The sequence below is a fragment of the Artibeus jamaicensis genome, unplaced genomic scaffold (assembly GCF_021234435.1).
Source record: "Artibeus jamaicensis isolate MK-2021 breed Jamaican fruit bat unplaced genomic scaffold, CSHL_Jam_final contig_797, whole genome shotgun sequence".
NCBI classification, from domain to species: Eukaryota; Metazoa; Chordata; class Mammalia; order Chiroptera; family Phyllostomidae; genus Artibeus; species Artibeus jamaicensis.
Genome location: NW_026521977.1, coordinates 3,300,082 through 3,322,889, shown reverse-complemented (window position 1 = coordinate 3,322,889; position 22,808 = coordinate 3,300,082). Strand labels below are relative to the sequence as shown.

The 22,808-nt window shown below is 34.2% G+C and overlaps 1 protein-coding gene across 2 annotated transcripts in view; it reads right to left on the bottom strand.

The window, feature by feature from the left end:
• The window catches only part of USP47 (ubiquitin specific peptidase 47), a 99,921-nt gene that overhangs the window by 63,965 nt on the left and 13,148 nt on the right, over positions 1-22,808 (bottom strand). The window contains exons 2-4 of one of the 2 annotated variants that reach the window (XM_037133851.2): positions 9,980-10,039; positions 4,347-4,550; positions 400-513 (exon numbers count right to left, since the gene is read on the bottom strand). In XM_037133851.2, the coding sequence (XP_036989746.1) occupies positions 400-513; positions 4,347-4,550; positions 9,980-10,039 (378 nt within the window). The remainder of the gene's footprint in view (positions 1-399; positions 514-4,346; positions 4,551-9,979; positions 10,040-22,808) is intronic. The other variant, XM_037133853.2, reaches the window with a different exon arrangement.

The following is a 22,808-nucleotide window of genomic DNA, read 5'->3' as shown; positions in this document are numbered from 1 at the left end:
CAGAGATTTACAGCAACCAAGAGAATGCTTAATCAAAGGAAAGGACACCAAAACACAGTAAGAGATCTTTGTGTCATTTTAACTTACCCTAAACCCACCCCCATCCCTGTTGCGGTGGTGGTCGTGAAGATGGTAACCTGTGTTCCCCATGGCAACAGGCCATATACACAAGCAACAGTGCTATGGATGCCCACTGTAGCCATGTGAACATCTACACTGTTAACAAACCAACATACTTTATTATAATCAATTCTATTTTTCTCCAAATAAATTTATTTTTCTATAATAAGTTAAATATATAAATTAAAAACACATCTGTCCTTCTTCCTTTGGAAAACTGCTTCCCGAGTAGTAGGTAACAATGCACAAAAAATATAAATGGCTTTCTAAATAGTTTACCAGCAGTATTTGAGGCTGTTCACCATCTTTATCTGTCAAATGCAGAAAGTTCTTCTTTCCAGGCTCAAAATTAGCATCAAGAAGAGACTTGTCACTAGTATGATCTAGTGGAGCCTACAGACATAAAGTAAAATATCTCAGATTATGAAATACATTTGCTGCAATACTAAAATAAAATAATATGCAAATGAACCCATATCAACAATTATTGGGCTTGAATCACTTTTTAAACAAAAATTCTGGTGAAGCTTATTAAACTACATTTGGAATGAACTCATGTATCGGGATGGCTAACTCCAGTGACAGTGCTACACTGACAGGCATCCCAGGTGCTGCCATTCCCCGATGTCTAAAAGGAGAAAAGGTAAAGGTTAAAGCACTCCACAAAAAAAGTTAAAAATATTTGTGGTTTATGCTCTCTAAAATATATGCAATGTAGTATTTAACAGATTTTCATGAAAATCAACTAAAGATACTTCCATATAACTAAAAACATGTTTTTATATGTGAATATATTAAGAATTCCTAGATAAACAACACACTAAACAAGCCAAAATAATTATGTACTATAACAAAACGGGCACCTTTAAAAAGAACCCTCACAAAGAAGCCTGTCCTAGTAAATGATACTCATTTTAAGTCCGCCGTCAGGACGCAGGGGATCCCAGGAGGATAAAAGTGATCACCCTTTGAAAATTAAACATCTAAGATATTTAGTCTTCACCTAACTTTTTTATGAGTTAGAGTAATTTCAGCACTTGCTGGCATTGTGATACACTCCAACTGGTGAACGTGAGATGGAGCTCTGTATACTCCAAGCCCTACTCACTCACACTGTAACCCAGGGGTGTTCAACCTTTTAGCATCTCTGGCCACACTGGAAGAAGAGTTGTCTTGGGCCACATGTTAAATACACAAATACTAACAAAAACTGATGAGCAAAAAAAAAGGTCCATGTATAATTTTCATGGTATGTGCCACCACAGGTTGGCAAAAAATGTCCTCAGGTAATTAACCCTAATTATGCAGCAGCCTCATAGTCACCTTGGGCTGCATGTTGCCCACAAACCATGAGTTGGACACCCTTGCTCTAGTCAATTGTTGAGAAAAATGCATGATAGAATGAATACCCTATTCTTGTTTTAAAAAATTGTTACACTAAGAAGTTTTTTTATGTTTCAAAGACATGAGGAATGTCTCCTTAAAAGGACTTATTTTATGAAAACATTTTTATTTCTTAGAAAAGCAACAATTTATAAATGTATAGGTATTGAGCCCTGGCTAGTGTGGCTCAGTGGATTGAGCGCTGGACTGTGAAGCAAAGGGTCGCTGGTTCAATTCCCAGTCAGGGCACATGCCTGGGTTATAGGCCAGGCTCCCATTAGGGGGCACACGAGAGGCAACCACACATTAATGTTTCTCTCCTTCTCTTTCTTCCTTCTCCTCTCTCTAAAAATAAATAAATTTTTTAAAAAAACATACAGGTATTGAGGACAAAAAAATTAAGTGATTTTTTCACTTGCTATTTACGTGTCTTTGGGCAAGTTAAAGTTACTTCACTTCCCCATCACTCAGTTGCCTCAGCTGTAATATGAGGATGTAACATCACCTACCTTATAAAGTAGTTATAAGGATTCGATGAGGTTATAGTTGTATAGAGCCTAGTATCAAAACAATACTAGGTACCTAGTAAGTGCGAAAAGTCTTAGGGAAATAAAATAAATTATATGATATATTTCTTATCTCTGGCTCTAGAAATCCATGGGAAAAATAGGAAATAATAAACCTGAAGCTACAAGAAGTCACATAGGAGGAGGAAAGGTTTGGGGTCCTTTACATTTCTCTGGCAGGAAATAAAAGATCAGATGATATAGTTTGAATATATAGTAGTTCTGAATATATAGTAGTTTTACCTAAATGTGTCTACATGTACCAGACAGTGAGTAGCTAAATGTGGTAGGTTTTCAGAGAAGCATATACTCAGCATTTCACAGTAAGCAGCTGAAAGTTTACTTTCAGAAATGTACAGTAGGCAAACAGGGAAACTGAGTACTTAAGAACAGCTAAAGTATATTGGAGGAACAAATAGGAAAGACACAGGGATGAGAACTAAGGGGGTGGAAATGGGAGGGAGGTGGGGAGCAAGGGGCGGGGGAGGCTGGGATGGGAGAAATAGACAAAAAACTGTACTTGAAAAATAACTAAATAAAATTAATTTAAAAAAAAGAACAGCTAAAGTATAGCTTAAAGAACAGTTAAAGAAAGAGAAATAGTAATCCTGACATAGAGCTATTTGAAATTATGTAGATGTTAAATTAATAAACACTTTTTGCTAAGGGGAATATCTATGGAGGACATAAAATTAGTGCTGTGAAGTCCTAGCCATCCAAATACAGTCTACCAAGTGGAATGACACAAATGAGGGACAACTATAATAAAAGGAGACTAAGGTAAGTGGCACAGCAGAAGAAAAAACTAAATAGGAGGACAAAGATAACGAAGTTATATTTAAAGTTGCATGAGGAAAACATCAAGTCTGTGTTCTTAAAATTGAAATATAAAAAGGACTTGGGTACATATATATGACAGTATAGAGCTATACTTTAAACTGATAAAGGCAACACTAGAAGTTATATGGTGATATAACGGAGTATTCAAAGTTTCAGATTAAATATTGTTTCTCTTTGTATACTTTGTTGGATTACTAATTTCACTGATCAATTTCAGAGGGAAAAGTTAATTTAAAATATTAGTTCTATATTTTAAAAAACAAATATGGAACAGAAAGTAAAATATGAATTTTAAAGGTGTATCAAGCAACATCAAAGAGCTTTGATTATTCTACATAGCCAATGATACTATGCCCTCCAAATACCATGGGGATACGCATTTCATTTCATTTGCCAGTAGAGGTATTTTCCTGAAAAACTTAAGAGCAGCAACAGCAAAGGACAGAAAGAGGTAATATAAACAAAAACACGAATGTGGAAAAGTATGAAAATTTGTGTTGGGAAAATAAATTAGTCCAGTATCTGGGAGTTAAGATTACAAAGACTTAAAGGACCAAATGTAGCTTGTCTTGATTGCTAACCTAGGGAATCTGACTTTTAATTGTGGGCACTGAGTAGTCACTGAAGATATCTGACCTGAAAGGTGACAAGAGTGCTATGATTCAGGATGACTGAAGGTAACTCTAACAGTAGTATGCAGAGTGAATTGGGCTGAGAGACAGGAAACAAAAAAGACTGACCTTACCTAAGAACTCAGAATACTAACAGTGCAGTTAGAGCCAACTCAACAGTCTCCTTCACCACTATCCCATGCAAAACTGACCAGTGCCTCCTCTTTGCATGCAGGGAAAATGTGTAATATAGTACTTAAAACATACTAGTGTAATTATTTGTTTGTACATCTGTCTCTACAACTGGATTGTGAGATCCTTGAAGTAGATGTCATGGTACCACCGAACTTCTTGATCAGGGGCTTACCACTCTATCTGGTGTGTAATCTCTGTTAACACTGTTGTGTATATCCTTTTACTCATTTCTCTTTCTATATACATTTTTCTTCTTTTCAAAAAATTAGATTATAAAATATGTATAATTTTATACATGCATTTTTTCATTTTAAAATACAAGAGGAACATCATTCCATTCAGTAAATGTTGCAAACTTTTTTTGTAGTTGACAAAATGTGATAGTTGTATTACATGAATTAAAAAAACTGAGGGTACAAACTTTAGGATAAGCAAATCCTGAATCCAGAATGAAGGCACAGGGATGAAGAGGGATACAATTACTAAATTACACATAAGCTCTTAATGTTACAGTTTTGCTTGTATTAAAAAGGGTTCCAGGATTTAATATATTTACTTATAAGAACAATAAAAATGACTATATTATTATTAGCCACTTAAGAGACGATGCTTTTTAAGGGTAGGGTTTTACCATATCAGCAGTATTGATTCCATTTCCCCACACCAAATCAAAGGTTCCATTTATGTAGCCTACTTTATTGGCCACATCTTCAAAGAGCTTTCTGAGTGGAGTAGAAGCTGGTAAATTTAAAGTGATCCGTTCATTCACTGTCTTTGAATTAGTAGTATCTTGTATTATACATAAGACTCTAGGTTCTTCAGCAGCATTTTCTATCTGAAATAAAAAATATATTTATCTTTAAAGGAAAACAATTATAATTATCCACATTTTCTATGGTTAAATGTTTTTAAAATCCCACAAAATGTTATTTTCTTTGCGCTAGTAAATGTGTATGTCAAACATATAAAGCACCATATTTGTTTGTTTTGGAGAAATGGGGACATATTTAAAAATCAACAGTCATTCTTGTGGATATTTGCTTTCACCTCTTAAGGCTGTAAATCAGTGGTGAACAGGACATGCAGACAGGGTACATGAGCAATTTTCAGTTGAAAATAACAAAATCTGATCCTTAATAGTGTGTCATTACCTCACTAGCACAGTCAAATCAAGCACGCCTGGGTCTCCTGAAGAAACAGAAAGGAGCTGTGTAGAAACGCAGTGAGGGTTGTCTAAGGTACAAAATTCGTAACTAAGAGACACATGGGCAACAAGGCCTCCAGACCTTTTTGCTGCTGTACCCCTAAGCCAGATGCCCAAAAAGCCACTACCATTCACTGTACTGGGAGCTGACAAGGTTGCCCAAACAAATCAGCCAGCAGAGGGAGGAAGTTTTAAAAAGCAAGAAAAAAATCTTTTCAATTACTAACGTAGAACAAACTTAGGGTCACAAATTATCCCTCCTTCTTTCTCAGTAATTATCAAGACAAAAAGAATTGTCCCAGTTTTTCTTTATCACTTTCCACAGGGGTCAATAGGCCACATCAGATACTTGTGGAAGTTCTTTCCCTCCTTCTCCTGTACAGCCAACTCAATGAACGGCACCTTCATTCACCAGCTGGTGAAATCACAGAGGGATGAACATCTTCCTGCCCTTTCCTGCTCCTCACCAGCACACAATCACCAAATTCTTATCCCTTTCCTCTTTATTTCTGCCTGCAGCAATCAGGACACCAAAATTATGGCAACGGCTTTCTGAGAAATGTAACTTCTTCCAATGTTACCTTTCTTCAATCCAGAATAGTTATGTTAATATTCCAATCTGATTATGTAAATCTTGTGCTTTCCATCAAAGACAAGTGTAGCAGTCATTTTACTGGAGGACCTCTGAGTATCTCCATGATAAGCTTTTCAGAAATATGAACTGTACAAACTGCTACAGTATGCAAAAATTTCTTTCCTTCTTTTTTTACAATATAACCTTTTGTTTCTTCTATATACACACTTTTAAATAGGAATAATTATTATCATTTACGAGTACTGAAAAAGAGAATGGCCATAAGGTTTGTTTATTTAATGGGTTGATACAATTATAATTTGTTTCTGCCATATACAATTTTGGGTTTGCAAGAGATTACTGAGGTTAAATTTAATCTGATTAGAACAGAAGTAAGTTGTTATAAAAGAAGTACAAGGTTTAAAACAGATTGGCTGGCACTATATTTCAGACAAATCAAAATATTTAATTACCAACAATAATCCATTTAAAAATGAAAAGGATAATAATTTCTATAAAATAAGCAGGTAACAAAAAAGAGTATTACTAATATATTAATAGTTCTCACAAAGGGGAAAAAGCTTTCCCTATAAACTTAAGGTGTCATATTGAACATATAATGAATTGTTTTACACATTTTAATCCCAAACTGAGAAATACAAAGTGGGCCTTTTTAAAAACTAGTTTATAATAAAAGAGGGAGCAACTACATTTCAACTACAAAATATCTACTTTTGTAATTTCAATAATATACTTCAGAGGTAGGTTCAAATTTTCCGGGTATAAAATATTGTGGTGGCCAGATTTTTGAAGTTTCAGATAGGTTGGAATTGATGGTCCAAATAAGATGGCTTTACCTAAGAACTCAGAAATCGAAAGTGCTGATGCATTATACATACGAATAGTGATGCAGCGACATCAAATGGCCAAGCACTGACAGTTCCTAGTTCTTTCCCTAAATACCTGAACACAAGGTACAGGCACTCCAGCCTCCTCACTTTTCACCCAAAAATGTGGGGAAATTATCCCCAATTGAATCTCTGAAGACTTAAATGTACAATAGTAAGCACAATATTTAATTCCATGTCTGCCTTTTAATCTTTTTACTGACAAAAGTTTTCTTTTCTGTGCAGTGCATACAAGTCATTTTGCTCTTTTTAAAAAAGTAGGAAGAGTATAAAGGAAAAAGTGAAAATCTCCCACAATCCCATAACACAGAGATAGTTAATACCATTTTAGTATGTATCCTTCCACGTTGCTTTCCTACACACACACACACACACACACACACACACACACACACACGTTTTTAAACACACTGGTTTAGGATATACATGCTGCTTTGTAACTTCTTTCTTTACTTATAAATATACCATGTAATCTTGCCCTATCAAACTTTTAAAACTCATCATTATAATAATTGAATAGTATTTTATTACATTATAATTTGTTCTAGCAGTTCTATTTTACTAACTCTTGGTGTAGACTTTATTACACATCAAAGTAATTTTGTGAACACCTACATAATAACACTTTGTATACTTTTCTGTTTCCTTAAAATTTCTGTAAGCAGAATTTTTGAGTCAATGACATTCTACTTTTAAGTTCAATTCTAGGATAATTTAAACGAAAATATCTGCTTTTCTTTAAAGCTCTAAGATAGTCACCTGTAAACTGTATAATTTTATACCCAGACTTTCGACCCATTCTTTATTTCTAATTTAATTGGATAGATGGTTATCATCCATGGACTGCATCTAAATATTTGATATTACTATTGTCAACACTAACCACACTGAGATGAAATTTCTTCTATCCCCCATCTCCCAATGTGGGAACTCACCCACCGCTCCCCCAAAACCCCAATCTTACAATATTATATTAAACATGTAGATTTCTAAAACATTTAAATGTAAGTTAGTTGTTAGAATTGGGAAAATAAAGTAGCTATCTTTATTAGAGCTCTACCCTTCACTGAACCTACTTATGTCCAAAGAAAAAAGCAGTGGCATCTTGAACGTGGCTAGAAATCCTTTGCTTCTCTTCTTCCTTTTTTTCCTTTTTCCTCTTCCTATAATTCTGGGCTGGCTTTTTGACCAGCCAGGATGAACAGTATGTGACAGAAGTGATACTGTGTGGGACCCTAAGAAATCAGCAGCTTTTGCACTTCTTGGAACATTTCCTTTTCTTCTAAGCCAGCCACCACAAAAGAAATTCAGTCACCCTGGGACCACAATACTGTGAGGAAGCCCTAACAATTCAGACGGAGAGAAGCGGACACTTAGGGAAACAATGAAGTGCCTGATATATGGGGGAGGGAGAAAAAAGCCTTCTTGCATATTCCATCCGAAGCCAGCTACCAGCCAAATGGAGCCCAGTAATGATCCCAGATGATGCCATGTGAAGCCAAAAAACTGATGGGCTGAGTCATTGCCCAAATCCAATCTTGAAAAAAACTGTGAGCAAATCTAGTTGTTTCAAACACTAAATTTTGGGGTAGGTTGTTCCATAGCAATAGATAACAAAAACACACCTAAATATAGTTAAGCACAGACAAGCTCTAACTGGGAAGGTTGGTGATGGTGGATTACTAAGGGGGTCAGCAGGGAGGAGGGTGCCCATTTAAATATACACCCAATGTAATTTAGGGGAGGGAGCACAATTTTTTAGTTAAAACAGTTCTGTGAGGAATACGAGAAAACAGGTAAGAGAACAGTGCGAAGTTTTAGAAAAGTCTAAAGCATGTCCCACTAGAGAAAACGTTTACTATCTTAAGGAAGCTATTTGAGGAGCATGAAGTTTTCTACATAGAAAATCTAGCCAAGTACAGAAAAGGCACAAAGCATAAAATTAAAACTACTTATTTTATGCACAACTCATAGCAATATTATACTTGTAAGAATAAGGAGAAAGCCAACACTATATATGCTAAGAGTGTTCTGCCTCTATGCTCACTGCAGAAACAAAGCTAGATTTTTTAGCAAAGTCTGAAGAAAGTGGCTGGAAAATAAGTGAAAAAGAATAAACCACAGTGTTGTTTACAAAAGGTAAAAAATACGGGGATTTTTCACTGAAAACATTTTTCTTCCAAAGATCGTCTCACTGTTAGAAGCATTTAGAAATGGTCGAAGCAGGTAATTCTTCTAGTAAATCTCAGAGCCTGCTTAAGCACATTAGTGTTTGCCTCGAGTCATTTTGGTTTTTCTTGGCTTTCCCAGTAGTGCTGATGTCAAATCTGAGTTCTTTGAAGCTAACATCAAAATTTGTTTCATTAAAAATACTTCCTAGGTGTTTCTTATTAAAAAACAGAAAACAAGATATATAATTCATAGTATATGTTTGGAATGGTATTAGCATGCAGAAAACAACTTAACGAATGTCAAATAAAACTCAAAGTTATAAAGATTCAAATTTTTTTTGAGAGAAAAATTAAGATAAAGAATTTTAAAACATTAGAAGGGACCTTTTTACCTACAAATTTAAATCGGTCCACTTTCTCTCAAAACTTCCTTTCAATGTTATTACAAAGAATGGTATTATGGTTATAAACTAAAAAATACACAAACACACGCATGCACACCTACATAACAATTTGTGTACTTTTTAAAAATCTACTTCTTGATACAGGATCTTCTATGAGCTAAGAAATAAGGGCTTAACACAAAACACTTCTGAATCTCCATAGTTCATTTTTAATACACTACAATACATCTAAAAAGACAATTGATGGTGTGAGTACTTTCACTAACTGAAATTTATTAAATGTACTAGCCTCATTCAGACTGTGCATTTTTACTTTAACAAGTGACAATTCTTGGTGTAGGGATGGTGATCCTAACTTATATGGGGAAAAAGATTATTTTAAGTTCCACCACTCCACACCAACCATCTCAGCAAACTCTGATGTAATATGATTTGTGTCTACGTGGTGTCTTCCCACAACTGTCTTGGAGAAGACAGAAGAGGTTAAAGGAATAATACTGGGGAAAAAACTTAGAGCTAGAGGGACCTGGAAAAAATGAGGTATTAAGTAAAAGTTAGAATGAGATGATACATCCCAGGGAAGTTTAGGTTTGTGATGTATAACAGACTGCCAGGAAGCTAACAGTTCTACTTAATTCTTCAAATAAGATTTCTGGGTTTGACTCTATAAATTATTAAATGATTTAATCCCAGAACCATTAGTTCAAAAAATAAATGTCTGCTAAAAAAAAAGAGACAACTAATATACTCAAAAGTCAAAGCAAAGGGTTCTTGTGGTTTTTATGTCAGTTTTCCCCCTCATTCTATTGCTAAAGAACAAGGGACTATCAAACATATCAAACATATATTTATGTAAGGTGACTTTCTTATTAAAATTAGGTAGAAATAATATAGTCAAACAAGCATAACACTTAACACATGCCTTGTTATTACATAAAAATATTGACATGCTGTTACTAGCTCTGCTGATTATCACAGTAATGCAATTACATCAGCAGTCTACCTGTAAAAATTTCTTCTTCATTTCATCAAAGATATTTTGTCTGCATCTCCAAAACACATCCTATGGTATACAGAGAACAAAATGAATTACAAATTATCTCTTTAAAATACAGAAGTTAAACAGCAAAATGAGAACAAATAAGCTAAAGACATCTTTTGTAAACAAGTTTTCTAGAATTCTACTAATAAATTACATTTACTCTTATGAGATTACTGAAAATTTCTGCTATAGTTATAAAGAATAATATTAACATGAAAAACAATTACATTTTTAAAAAGAGTAGTACCTTAAGACTTGGGTATAAATCAGAAGTTCTAAGTCACAGAATATTTTTCCCTGGCTGGTATAGCTCAGTGGATTGAGCATGGGCCTACAAACCAAAGGATCAAGGTTCAATTCCTAATCAGGGCACATGACTGGGTTGCAGGCCAGTTCCCAGCAGGGGATGCACAAGAGGCAGCCATACACTGATACTTTTCTCCCTTTCTCCTTCCCTTCCCCTCTAAAGATAAATAAATAAAATCTTAAAAAAAAAACCTTTTAAGTAACTCATGAAAATAAAAGTAATAGACAACAGAAAAGTGGAAAACAAAAAGAACAGAAAACAAAATAAAATGGCAGACTTAAGCTCTAACATATTAATCATGACATTAAATACAAATGGTCTAAATAAACCAATTAAAAGACCAATTGTCAGAGTAGATTTAAAAACATGACCCAATTATATGCTGTCTCTATGAAACTTACTACATACACAAACACACATCAAATATGTGACATATTAAAATTTGTCATGAATTGGTATATAAAATATATTTTACATAAACTATTTCATATGAAAATAAAAGGGTTGGGAAAATGTACCATGCAATCATTAATTTGAAAAAGTAGGAGTTAATTAAAAAAATTAATAATCAGATAAAGTAGACCTCAGAATAAAGAAAATTATCAGAGATAGATAGATTATATAATGATAAAAGGGTCCATCCACCAAGAAGACATAGCAATCCTGAATGTGTATGAACCAAAAAACAAAGCTTCAAAATGTTTGAAGCCAAAACTGATAAAGCTGAAAGAATTAAATAAATCTAAAACTATCGTTAGGAGATCTCTCTCAATCTTCTCAATCTCTCTCTCTCTCTCTCTTTCAACAATTGCTAGAACTACACACAAAACCAGCCAGGGTATTAAAAAACTAACAATACCATCAACCAACAGGATCTCATAACCAACATTTACAAAACATTCCAAACAAAAGACAAACTATACATTCCTGTCAAATGCCCAAGGAACACATAACCAAGACAGACCATATTATGGGCCATAAAACAAACTTTGACAGATCCAAAAGAACTGAAATGTACAAAGAAATTGTAGAGTGTATTCTGTGATCACACCAGGATAAAAAAGACCCAAATAAATGGAGAGGCATATTGTGTTCTTACATTGGAAGACTCAACCTAGTAAAGACGTCAATTATTCCCAAATAGATACAAACTTTTTAAAAACGGCCCAATGGAGGAAAGACAGTCTTTTCAACAAATGGTGATGGAGCAGATGGACATCTATAGGGCAAAAAAAAAAAAAAAGTAATCCTCAATCTAGATCTTTCACCTTAAAAATAATTAACTGAATACAGATCATAAATATAAAAAATACAAAACTATAAATTTTTTAAAGAGTCATAGGAGAAAATTTTCCAGAGCTAAGGCTAGGCAGAGTTCTCAGACTTAACATCGTAAATTGGACTTCATTGAAGAGTAGAAATGTTTATTTTGCAAAGGCCCTGTTAGGTATGAAAAGACAAGCTACAGACTGGGACAATATATTTCAAACCACATAATGAACAAACAACTAGGATCTAGAATATCTAGAGAACTCTGAAATCCTAGCAATAAAAAAGCAAGCAATCTAATTAGAATATAAGCAAAAATCGTGAGAGAAATTTCAATGAAAAGCATAACAGATGGCAAGTAAGCACATGAAAAGATGTTCAACATCACTAGCCAATAGGGAAATGCAAATTAAAACCAAAATGAAATATACCACACACCTAACAGAATAGCAAAAATTAAAGTGATTACACCAAATTCAACAAAGATACAGAAGAAACAGACATGCAAATTTAACAAGCCCCATATAAAGGACATATGAAAAGACTATACTTAACAATTGCTATTTATATATTTTTTTCTTTTAAAGTGTACATAGAACATTTATAAAAACTAACCTGATATTGATCTTCACTATAAAGCAAATCTCAGCAAATTTCAAAGGATTGTTACACAGAACTGTCTCTCACTGTAATGCAAGTGAATTAAATATCAATGATAAAAAGATGACTGGGAAAACCATATATAATTGCAAAATTAAGACACACTAAATCATGGGTCAAAAAAGAAATAATAATGGAAATTAGAAAATATTTAGAACCGAATAATAATAAAAATATTACATATTAAAGCTGATACAAAGTATCGGGGGAAAGTAGGTAGTCTTCCAGCAGAACAAGGGAAGAGGCCAGACAAAGACTGATCTGCGCAACTCCAAATGAAAAGCCTGAAAAACCTAGAGCTGACAAACAGTTCTCCGCTGCTAATGGTGTAGGGGGCTATCGCTGGACCCCAGAAGGCAGAAAACAAAACCAAACAACAAACTCCGTGCCATACTGCTAAAGCAGAAGAAGAAATAAACAGGTAAAAGCAGAAATTAATGACACAGAAAATAAAAATACTATGAAGAAAATATCAAAGCAAAAAGCTGGTTCCTTAATGACAAACTACAAATATAAGATAATCCCCCAAAAAGGAAGAGACAAAAATATTATGAATAAGGGAACAGAAGTGTGTGTGTGTGTGTGTGTGTGTGTGTGTACACACACATCACCAAAAACAACAAAGATAAAAGATGTCATGGGCAAATTTATGCCAATATATTTGAAAAAATAATGAAATGGAAACATTTGAAAAATATAACTTATCAAACTCAAAGGAAGACAAAAGAAAACCTCAATAGTCCTAAAGTCATTAAACAAACTGAGCTAGTACTTAAAGATCTTTCAACAACAAAAAATTCCAGGCCTAGATGATTTTTAAAAAGTTTTTACCAACTACTCAAAGAGAAACCATTCAGGTTTTACAGATATTTTTCAGTTACAGAATATAAGGATGCTCCTAAATTATATCATGAGGCTAGCATTTGGTACTAAACTCTAAAATACTAATATTAAAAAAAGAAAGTTATAAACCAGTATCACTCATGAAAACAACTGTAAAATATAATGCAACATATTAACAGATTGAGAGAAAAGCATGTCAATATATATAACACAAAAGGTACTTGAAAAAAACTAAAACATCTTTTCATGACAACTTTCCATAATTTTGTGAACATCTTTTGATGATAATTCATAACAAAATAAAAAGAGTATTTCTTTAAGTAGATGAAGTGCAGCTACAAAATTTTACAGCAAGCATATGTAATAATGAAATGCCAAAAATTCTCACTTTAAGAATAAATATATTTACTTTAAGAATAGAGAAATGTCCTAGCTGGGTAGCTCTCTATTACTTTAAGAATAGAGAGATGCCTCAATTCCCAGTCCGGGCACATGCCTGGGTTGCAAGCCAGTTCTCTGCAGGCCAGTTTCCAGCAGGGGATGCACTAGAGGCAACCATACATTGATGGGAAAAAAAAAAAAGAGAGATGCCATCCTGATACCCAAAGGTTGCAGATTCTATCTTTTGTCAGGGCACAACAGAACTCAATCAATGAATGCATCAATAAATGAAACAACATCCATGTTCTTTCTCTCCTTCTCCTTCTTTCCCTCCCTGCCTCCCTTCCCTCTCTAAAATCAATCAATTTTTTTTAAAAGAATAGAACCAAAACAAGCTTGCATACTAGTTATCACTTCTGGTCAACACTGTTGAGAGCACAATAAGCAAATATATTATGCAGTGAAATATCATGCAGTCCTTAAAAATAATGCTATGTGATATTTATTGACAAGGGAAATAAATATTCACTACGTATTGCTAAAAAATAAGGGTAGCCTTATAACACAAAAGAGCCTTTAAAAAATCTGTATTGGGAAGGAGAAGAAAACAGGTACAGAATAAAAGAATTATGTCAAAATGTTAAGAGTATTATCTTTTAATGATAGAATTAGAGGTGATTTTTTTCCCCTTTTTCTTCTCTGGGACTTCCAAATAAAAGGAACATTTGGACTTCCAAATGTTTGGCACTGCACATGTGTGTGTTTTTACAACTTAATGTAAACCACAAAAAAGAAACCTACGCACTTAACTTTTATATAAAATAAACATTTGTAAATGTTAGCCCACTCACCCTATCAAAAGAGACAGAACAACTAAGTGCACAGTAAGGGAATGAAAGCATGTTGCCCGGGCAGCAGAACACGTATCAAAGATGTGCAGAGAGTTCAAGGACTACACTCTCAGTGTGTACAACATACGGAATGATGTGTCTACAGAAAATAAACAAACAATAAAAAACAGCGTAATCAAGATTAGGTAATATTAACAAATACTAATATATAGGTTTTAGGTAATTTGAAGTTACTACATAAAAATATAGTGAAAGAAACTAAGGATGTCTAAAATAGAGAAGGCAATAAACTTCAACATCTAGGATTCCTCTACTTCAAGTAATATATACTTGGAAGAATACAGGGCACAAGGAAGGGTGAAAGCCCCTTAAAAGGAAATTAATGGAAAACAGCATTCATTTAGTACTGGTTAAAAAAAATTATCGTCACTTATAGCCTTAAAGCCATACACACAATATGTGTTACATAGTTTAAAATATCTAATACTTTAATTTCTGAAAAAGGAAGGAGATGCATTTCTCCCAGTTCCTCCTACTAAATAAAACTAAAAATGTTATGTATAAGGAAAATATAAGAAGACACTGAAATGTGATGAGAAAGCAGACTGGCTAGGGGCCTAAGGAGTTAAGGACATGGTGGTTAATTTCCTGGATTTATTTTTTGCCTACTATATCCTGGTCTGAGTGGGCACACACTAAAAAAAGCCCCCCCAAAAGAAAGTTCTGCTCTAGCTAAAAAATCAGGAAAGGGGCACTCTTATAAAATAAAAAACTTTTACACAATAACCACACTATAGTCAGGCCAAACATCACAGAGAAAAAAAAAGCTGTTGCCCTAACTCCACTCTCCTCATCAAAGTCTGAGAGAGAAGCCTGGATTTCCAAACTTGCTGGCTGTAACAAGGCAATGAATGCATCAATAGGGTGGTGTCGCAGAAGACCTAGTGGGCAGTAGGGTCTTCCATCATAGCCCCATGGTAAAGACAGCTTCTGCTGTCTTTGGAAGCCACATAGAAATAAGAAAAGGCCTCACCACCTCCCAACCAAGCAGGTGTCCACAGAAGCTTAAAGGGAGTATGAACTTCAACCCCATCAGCAGTAATAAGGCACACCTCTCACCCCAAACTGTAAATAAAAGTGGAATGAGGAACCTGGACTCTGACAAGGAAGTGCCCCCTTTTCCCCGTTGGCATGCCATCAGAGGAAGTCTGTTAGGAGATTTAAATAAGATCCAAAGTCTCATAACATAATACTCAAAATGTCCAGAATACAATTTTAAAAATCACTTGTCAAAGAACCAAAAACATGTCAACTTGGAGATGAACAAACGTTGACATTATCTGACAAGGACTGTAAAGTAGCCATCATTAAAACTTTCAGCAAGCAATTATGAACACACATAAAATAAATGAGAAAAGAAGTCTCAGCAAAAGACTACCAGCTAAAATACAATAACCAAAATTAAAATTCACTAGGTGGGCTAAATAGCAGAATGAAGATTACAGGGGAAAGATCAGTGACCCTAAAGATAAGAACAAGAGAAATCTTTATCTGAAAAATAAAGAAAAAACAGACTTAAAATCTATCTCAAGCACCTGTAAAACTATAAAAAGATCAGTCTCAAGCACCCATAAGACTAAAAAAAGATGTAATATTTGTATCATCCAAGTTCTGGGAGAAAAGGAGAAAGAGGACAGGCCTGAAAAAGCTCTCAAAGAAATAATGGGTGAAAACTTCCCAAATTTGACAAAAGACATAAAACTACACATTCAAAAAGCTGAGTGAATCCCAAAGAAGATGAACGCAAAGAAAAACCTGCCAAGACACATCACAAACAAACTCCTTGAAAACTAAAGTCAAAGGGAAAGCCTTTGAAAGTAGTGAGAGAGAAATGTCTTATCTGTTAAGAGCAACACTATTCAAATGTATTGATAGCCTATTTCTGCTCAGAAATCACAGAAGCAGAGGTGGCACAATGTTTTCCAAGTGCTGGAAGAAAAGAATTATCAATTCAGAATTCTATATCCAGCAAAAATATCCTTCAGGAATAAAGGGGAAATAAAGACCCTTTCAGATGAAGTAAAAGATTTGTTGTTAGCGGACCTACCCTAAAGGAATGGCTAAAGGAAGTTTTCTAAACAGAAACAATGAAAATGTTACGAAACCATTTTATAATGAATGTGAAATATAATTATTATTTCTATGGTAATGTATAAATGCTGTTATGTAAGTAATTAGAGTACTGCCCTCATTAACACACTGCAAAACTCCACACTATAAAATAATTTAGAGTTGACTCAATGTGATATTTGGGCTATTACTACAAAAAGCTAGACATGAGCTCTTTGTCAAAGCTATAAACTCCTGTTATATCACTTACCTATGCTACAAAGTCAAATTCAACTTACGTCATTTGAGCTTTCAACAATGTGATCCTATATATATATCACATACACACATATACAAAAATAAGCCTTAAAAAGGCAATTCTAGTACATACTACAAACTGGATAAACCTTGGGAAAATTATACTAAATGAAATAAGCCTGTCACGAGATATTAAATACTATATTTCACATTTATGAAATAAATATGGAATCATGAGTAGTCAAATTCATAGAGGCAGAAAGCAGAACGGTGGTTGCCAGAGATTAGAGGTAGGTGGGTAAGGAAATGGAAAGTTATTGCTAATAGGTAGAGTTTGGTAAAATGAAAAGATTTCTGTGGGTGGATGATGGTGGAGCACAACAATGTGAATGTATTTAATATCACTGAACTGTATACTTAAAAATGGTTAAGATGGTAAATTCCATGTTATATGTATTTTACAATTTTTTTAAATATTAAAATTGAACAGAGAACTTATGACCATAACTTTGTAAAAGTAGCAAAATTCCCTGTAAATTTGGTTTCTACTGGTCTGTGTTACAAACACATAATATGCGTAAAAATATTATGAATAAATGTAAATATATGTATAAGCAAGAAAATTTTTTTCTTTTAATCCAAAAAATATAAAATCCTCCTATTTTCAGAAGGATTCCCCCCAAAAGAGCTTTCATGTGATCTGAATGTATATATTCATACATGTAGAAAAAAATGTAGATTTAATAAAAACAGATTTCAAATTGGTGTGTGTGTGTGTGTGTGTGTGTGTGGATATTTTGTAGCTCCTTCCACTAAGAGAACCTAGAAGTAATGACATCCCTGTAGCAATAAATATATCTAGCATCCAGACTTTGGTTTCTGAATACGATCCTCCACAAAAAGGACCCAAGGTTTTTGTAGAAATGGCTGGTGTCAGTGCTGGGGCTGAGAAAGTCCAAGAAGTACTTGGAACATCTTATAGTGCCAGAAAGTAAGGAAGTTTTCCAAGAATGGTGGGGTATGTCAGTTAAAATGGCTCTCACTAACCAAATCTTGACTAATTTAAACATCAAAATAAATAGATGAATTATTCAATTTAAAGTTAACATTAAAAAGATTGTTGTATAGAATGAGAGGTAATCAAATGAATGAGTATATATACATTCTAAAAACTTTAATACTATATCCTATTTCTGAATAATATTAAGATACTGCTGATAGGCAATAAAGATTAGAGAATGGCTCTATTTGGCCTAACACTTTTTACAGAACCCTTAGGAAACTTATTTTAAATATTTAAAACTCACTTGCTTACTTAAAAGCAAAAATGTTAGCTATAGAAGTTATCTGCCAGGAAGTTGTGTTCACAAATCAAATATAAAAACATAGCTCATATTTTAAAAAAAATTTGATTATGAACTTTTTACTCAGCATATTTTAAATATTAAATTTAGAAACAAATGTGTATGTCAATAAATGAGAATTAAGGATAAAGACATTACTGTTAAATTTTGCATGAACCAATTTAGAATTGTTAGTGCTTATTTCAGTTTTTAAGTTTTTTAGAAATCATTTACTCTTTCCACTTTTGTGATTTCATGTTTTAAATGTTCCATTTTAATGTGAATGAAAACTGAAGTTAAATATGTCATTAAAAGCCCTAGCTAGCTAGCTAGCTAGCTCAATTGGTTACAGCGCTGTCCCGATACATGAGGTTGCAGGTTCAATCCCTGGTCAGAGCACATACAAAAATCAATCAATGAATGTATATATAAGTGGAACAACAAATCAATGTCTCTCCCCTGCCCCCACTCTCTAAAATCAATAAATAAAAAAACAAAAAATAAAGTATATTGTTAAAATATATCACATTTCTCAATTCCCATTCCTATTTCTGTTCAACATTCTTAAACAGTCAAGCCTTTCTAATAAAACATCTCTATGAATTAAAAGCTATATGTTATAACAAAATTCAAGTCTTTTTTAGTATCTACTTTAAGTCCATTCCCACTAGTATCTTCTATTACTTCCCCCCAAAAGTTCATTCTTCTAAACCCTAGCTTTTCATAACATTCAGTTTTAGGCTTAAATTTCTAAAAATGTTTCATACCTCTAGGATTTATATCATTTTTTAAAAAACACAGAAAAACATCGGTTCTTCTCCTTAAAATAAAACAAATATGCCCAAGGGTGTGAGATCGAGAATATATCAATATTTCAGAAAATCATAAAGATACAATATGACATTAATAAAGACCATACAAGTTTTGTTATAGGAAAGAAACTAAGCAGATTCATATGAATAATTCTGTTTAGATAAAAAAAATGAAAATGGGCCCTGGCTGGTGTAACTCGGTGGATTGAGCGTGGGCCTGCGAACCAGACAATCGCAGTTAGGGCACATGCCTGGGTTGCAGGCTGGTTCCCTGCAGGCCAGTTCCCAGCAGGGGACGCACGAAAGGCAACCATATATTGATGTTTCTCTCCCTCTCTCCTTCCCTTCCCCTCTAAAGATAAATAAATAAAATTATAAAAATAATAATAATAAAATAAACATGAACCTTATAAAAAAAGAAAATGGTACTTTACAATATTTATTACTAAAAACTAACTACAGAAGCGGAAAGTCTAATGGCCATTGTCATTTTTTCATTTAACAATCTAAGGGCACTTCTTGAGGACACTGTCCAGTGTTTCTGGTTGGCTAATGTCAAAGCAGATCAGCACAGTTTCTGAATCAGGACAGGCCAGGGGCCCAATGTTATCACAGTAAAATGAACCTGAAGTGTCCCACACGTTGAGCTCAATGAGGCACTTGTCTATCTCGAAGCGTAAGGTGTAGTTCTCAAACACAGTGGGGACATAACTCCCCTGGTAGGCATCCTTGGCCAACACTTGCAGCAGCACCGTCTTGCCACACGCGGTGTCCCCAACCCCAACTCAAGCACCACCACCAACCCTCCCCTACCCCGCAGCCTCCCTCCTTTCTCCTGGGCAGCGCTGCTGCAGTCTCAGCTCACTGGCCCCCCAGAGCGCCCCCTTGGCCCTGCCCCCAACACCTTAAAAATTGCATCACAGTGTGCCTCTTGCTGCATAGCAATTGAAAAAACTCTGCTCTAAACAAAATGTGTTCATTCAGGAAGAGTTTCATGGTAATGTTACAGTTGAGGCTTTTGGAAACATAGTACCTCTTAAAATTTTCAAGTAAATTTTTAAAAACTGATCATAAAACTAAAAATTTTCCAAGCACATTTTAAATTCTGAAAATGTTTTAGTACAAGAGCTTTTATTACTTTTTAAAGAGTTTATTTATTTATAGAGAGAGGAGAAGAAAGGAAAGAGATGGGGAGAAACACCAACTCATGGCTGTCTCTCATATGCCCCCTGCTGGGGACCTGGTCTGCAACCCAGGCATGTGCCCTGATTGGGAATCGAACCACAACTCTTTGGTTCTCAGGCCCACACTCAATATGCTGAGCTACACCAGCCAGGGCGGAGCTTTTACTATTTAAAGTTTGAAAATAATCAGTCCCTGCTTTAACTCGCTTTCTAAATTCAAACCTTCATAAGAATTTTCTAAAAGATGACTTTGTACCTGGTTCTAAAGGCTTAATTTGAGGCATAAAAAAATTGTAAGTATATTTTATTGTAAGCACTTTACTTGTTTACCAATAAAACAAGCTCCCAAAGTCCCTGTGATATAATTAGAAAACTAAATATACAAAACTCTTTGAAAACTGTTTTACTTGTAACAAATTGTATCAAGTTCTAATTCAATTAGGAAAAAACTAACAATGTAAAGTTTCAGAACTTTAAAAGAATATTTTTAGGATCATAAGACGCACCTAGGTTTTAGAGGAGGAAAATAGGAAAAATAATTTTGAAGCAAAAAATGTGGTAAAATATTTAATAACCTGTGACCCTGCTCCACTGCCGCCTCCCCCCACAGCAAGCCAGGTAAGTCAAATTCAGACAGTAAGATGCACCCCCCCATTCTTCCCAAATTTAGGGGGAAAGTAGTGTTTCTTATAGTCCAAAAAATATGGTAGTTTAAAATCTAACTATCATCAATAAATTAATTTGACAGTTAAGAACCAATCAGCTGAGTCATCATCACACACAACACATTTAAAGCTGGATGAGCCTTTGGACATCAGATTAAACTCCTTATTTTACAGCTGAATAAAAATTGATTCAGGAACCTGAAGGCAAGTAAGGTCACATACAAACAAAGACCTCCTAAGAAATACAGGCTTTCTGAAGACTTTATAATGTTTGTGGCATTAAAATTGTAAGGATACTGTTTTTCTCCTCACTTTTATCCTAAACTCTTTCCACTTTTGCTTTATTCCTTTAATAGTAGTTTTCTCCTGGCAATGGGTAAACTCACTAATAATGTACCATAGGTATCTAAACTTAGAAACTAAATAAACTCCTCTCTGGAGGAGAAATAATATGCCCTTTACTATTCCCATTATCTTTGTATTTCATTACAGCTAAGTTTTCTTCAAGTACGATATTGCTGACAAGCAGTGACTCAGCTTGTGATAACACTGATTTGTTTGAAGGTCTTGAATATTCTGCATTATTACTAAATCAAAGAAGCTGTACCATGCTGTTCATTTAGAAGCATGAATAATAATTTTCATGTAAGATTATATTCTTACATACTCTGAACATGAAATTTACAACTAAAAAAGTGTTCAAGTTATTTAAAACTACTTAAATACTGTATTTTCTATTGGAGTAAACTACAGTCCAAAGAGCAAAAAGACCTAGACTAGAATTCTCAGGTCCAAATGGCTGGCTACTCTTCTTTGAACTGTGTAATCCTAAACAAGTCATTTATCTGTGACTCTCAGGCACTACAAATAAGGCTTTCTGAAGATCAAAATAGAATAACTTGAAAATGCTCTATAAGTTATAACATAATAGTCCCAACTGGTGTGGCTCAGTGACTGTGAGCCAGCCGAGTAACCAAAGGGTCGCTGGTTCAATTCCCAGTCAGGGCACATGCCTGGGTTGCAGGCCAGGTCCCCAGTAAGGACCATATGAGAGGCAACGGCACACTGATGTTTCTCTCCCTTTCTTCCTCCCTCCTTTCCCCTCTCTCTAAAAATAAATAAAGTCTTTAAAATATATAACAGTAATATCATATAAGAGGTATTACTTAGAATGTTACTATCCTTATAACAAAATTTAAAAATCTATAATCCTTGACTCTAATAAGTATACATAATTTACATTTTTTTAATTTCAAAAAGTAATAGGAATTTCATCAGATGGGAAAAATCAGCAAATATCTTTTGTTTTCTGATTGCACAGCCTTCTCACAAAATTTTAAATACCTACTACCAAAAAAAGTTGAGGAAACCCTACTACTAAAAAGTTTATGTAGATTTATAATTTAAGGACAAATCTTATACCATATCTGGTCCCACTCCCTTATTTCACAGATGAAACTATTTTTTAATAGGCCCAGAAGGATTAAGCAACTAAGGCAAAGTCAAACCAGTGAGTTTTCTGATTCCCAAACTATTGTCCTTTTAGCCAGAGCAGTTAGTATGTAAATCACATTTTCAAAGAGCCTACCATAATTATAACCACACTACCTTTTACATAATTACCTGTTTTCCCTATGTTAATCATTAACTCCTTGAGAATAGGTACTTTTCTCTCCCTCCTATCAGTACCTAGTAAAACTTTAACCATATAAAATCTTCATCAAGTATGCTTTTTACATCAGGCTTAATAAAAAAAAGCTCAGGCACATAAAAAGATGCTCTACATTATTAGGCATTAGAAACTGCAAATTAAACCCACAAAAAGATATCACTACACATTTACTAGAACTGTTAAAAAGCTAAACTAAACTTAAAAAAAAACTGACACTGCGAAATACCAAACAACTACAATGCTCATACACTGATAACTGCAATGCAAAACGGTACAGCCACTTCAGAAAAGAGTTTAGCAGTTTCTTACAAAGTTAAAGATTCATTTACCATATGAAGACATGTCCACCCAAAACAATGTACAGAAATATTTGCAGCAGCTTTTTCAGAATCACCCAAAACTGGGGGGAAAAACCAAACGTCCATCAGCTGGTGAA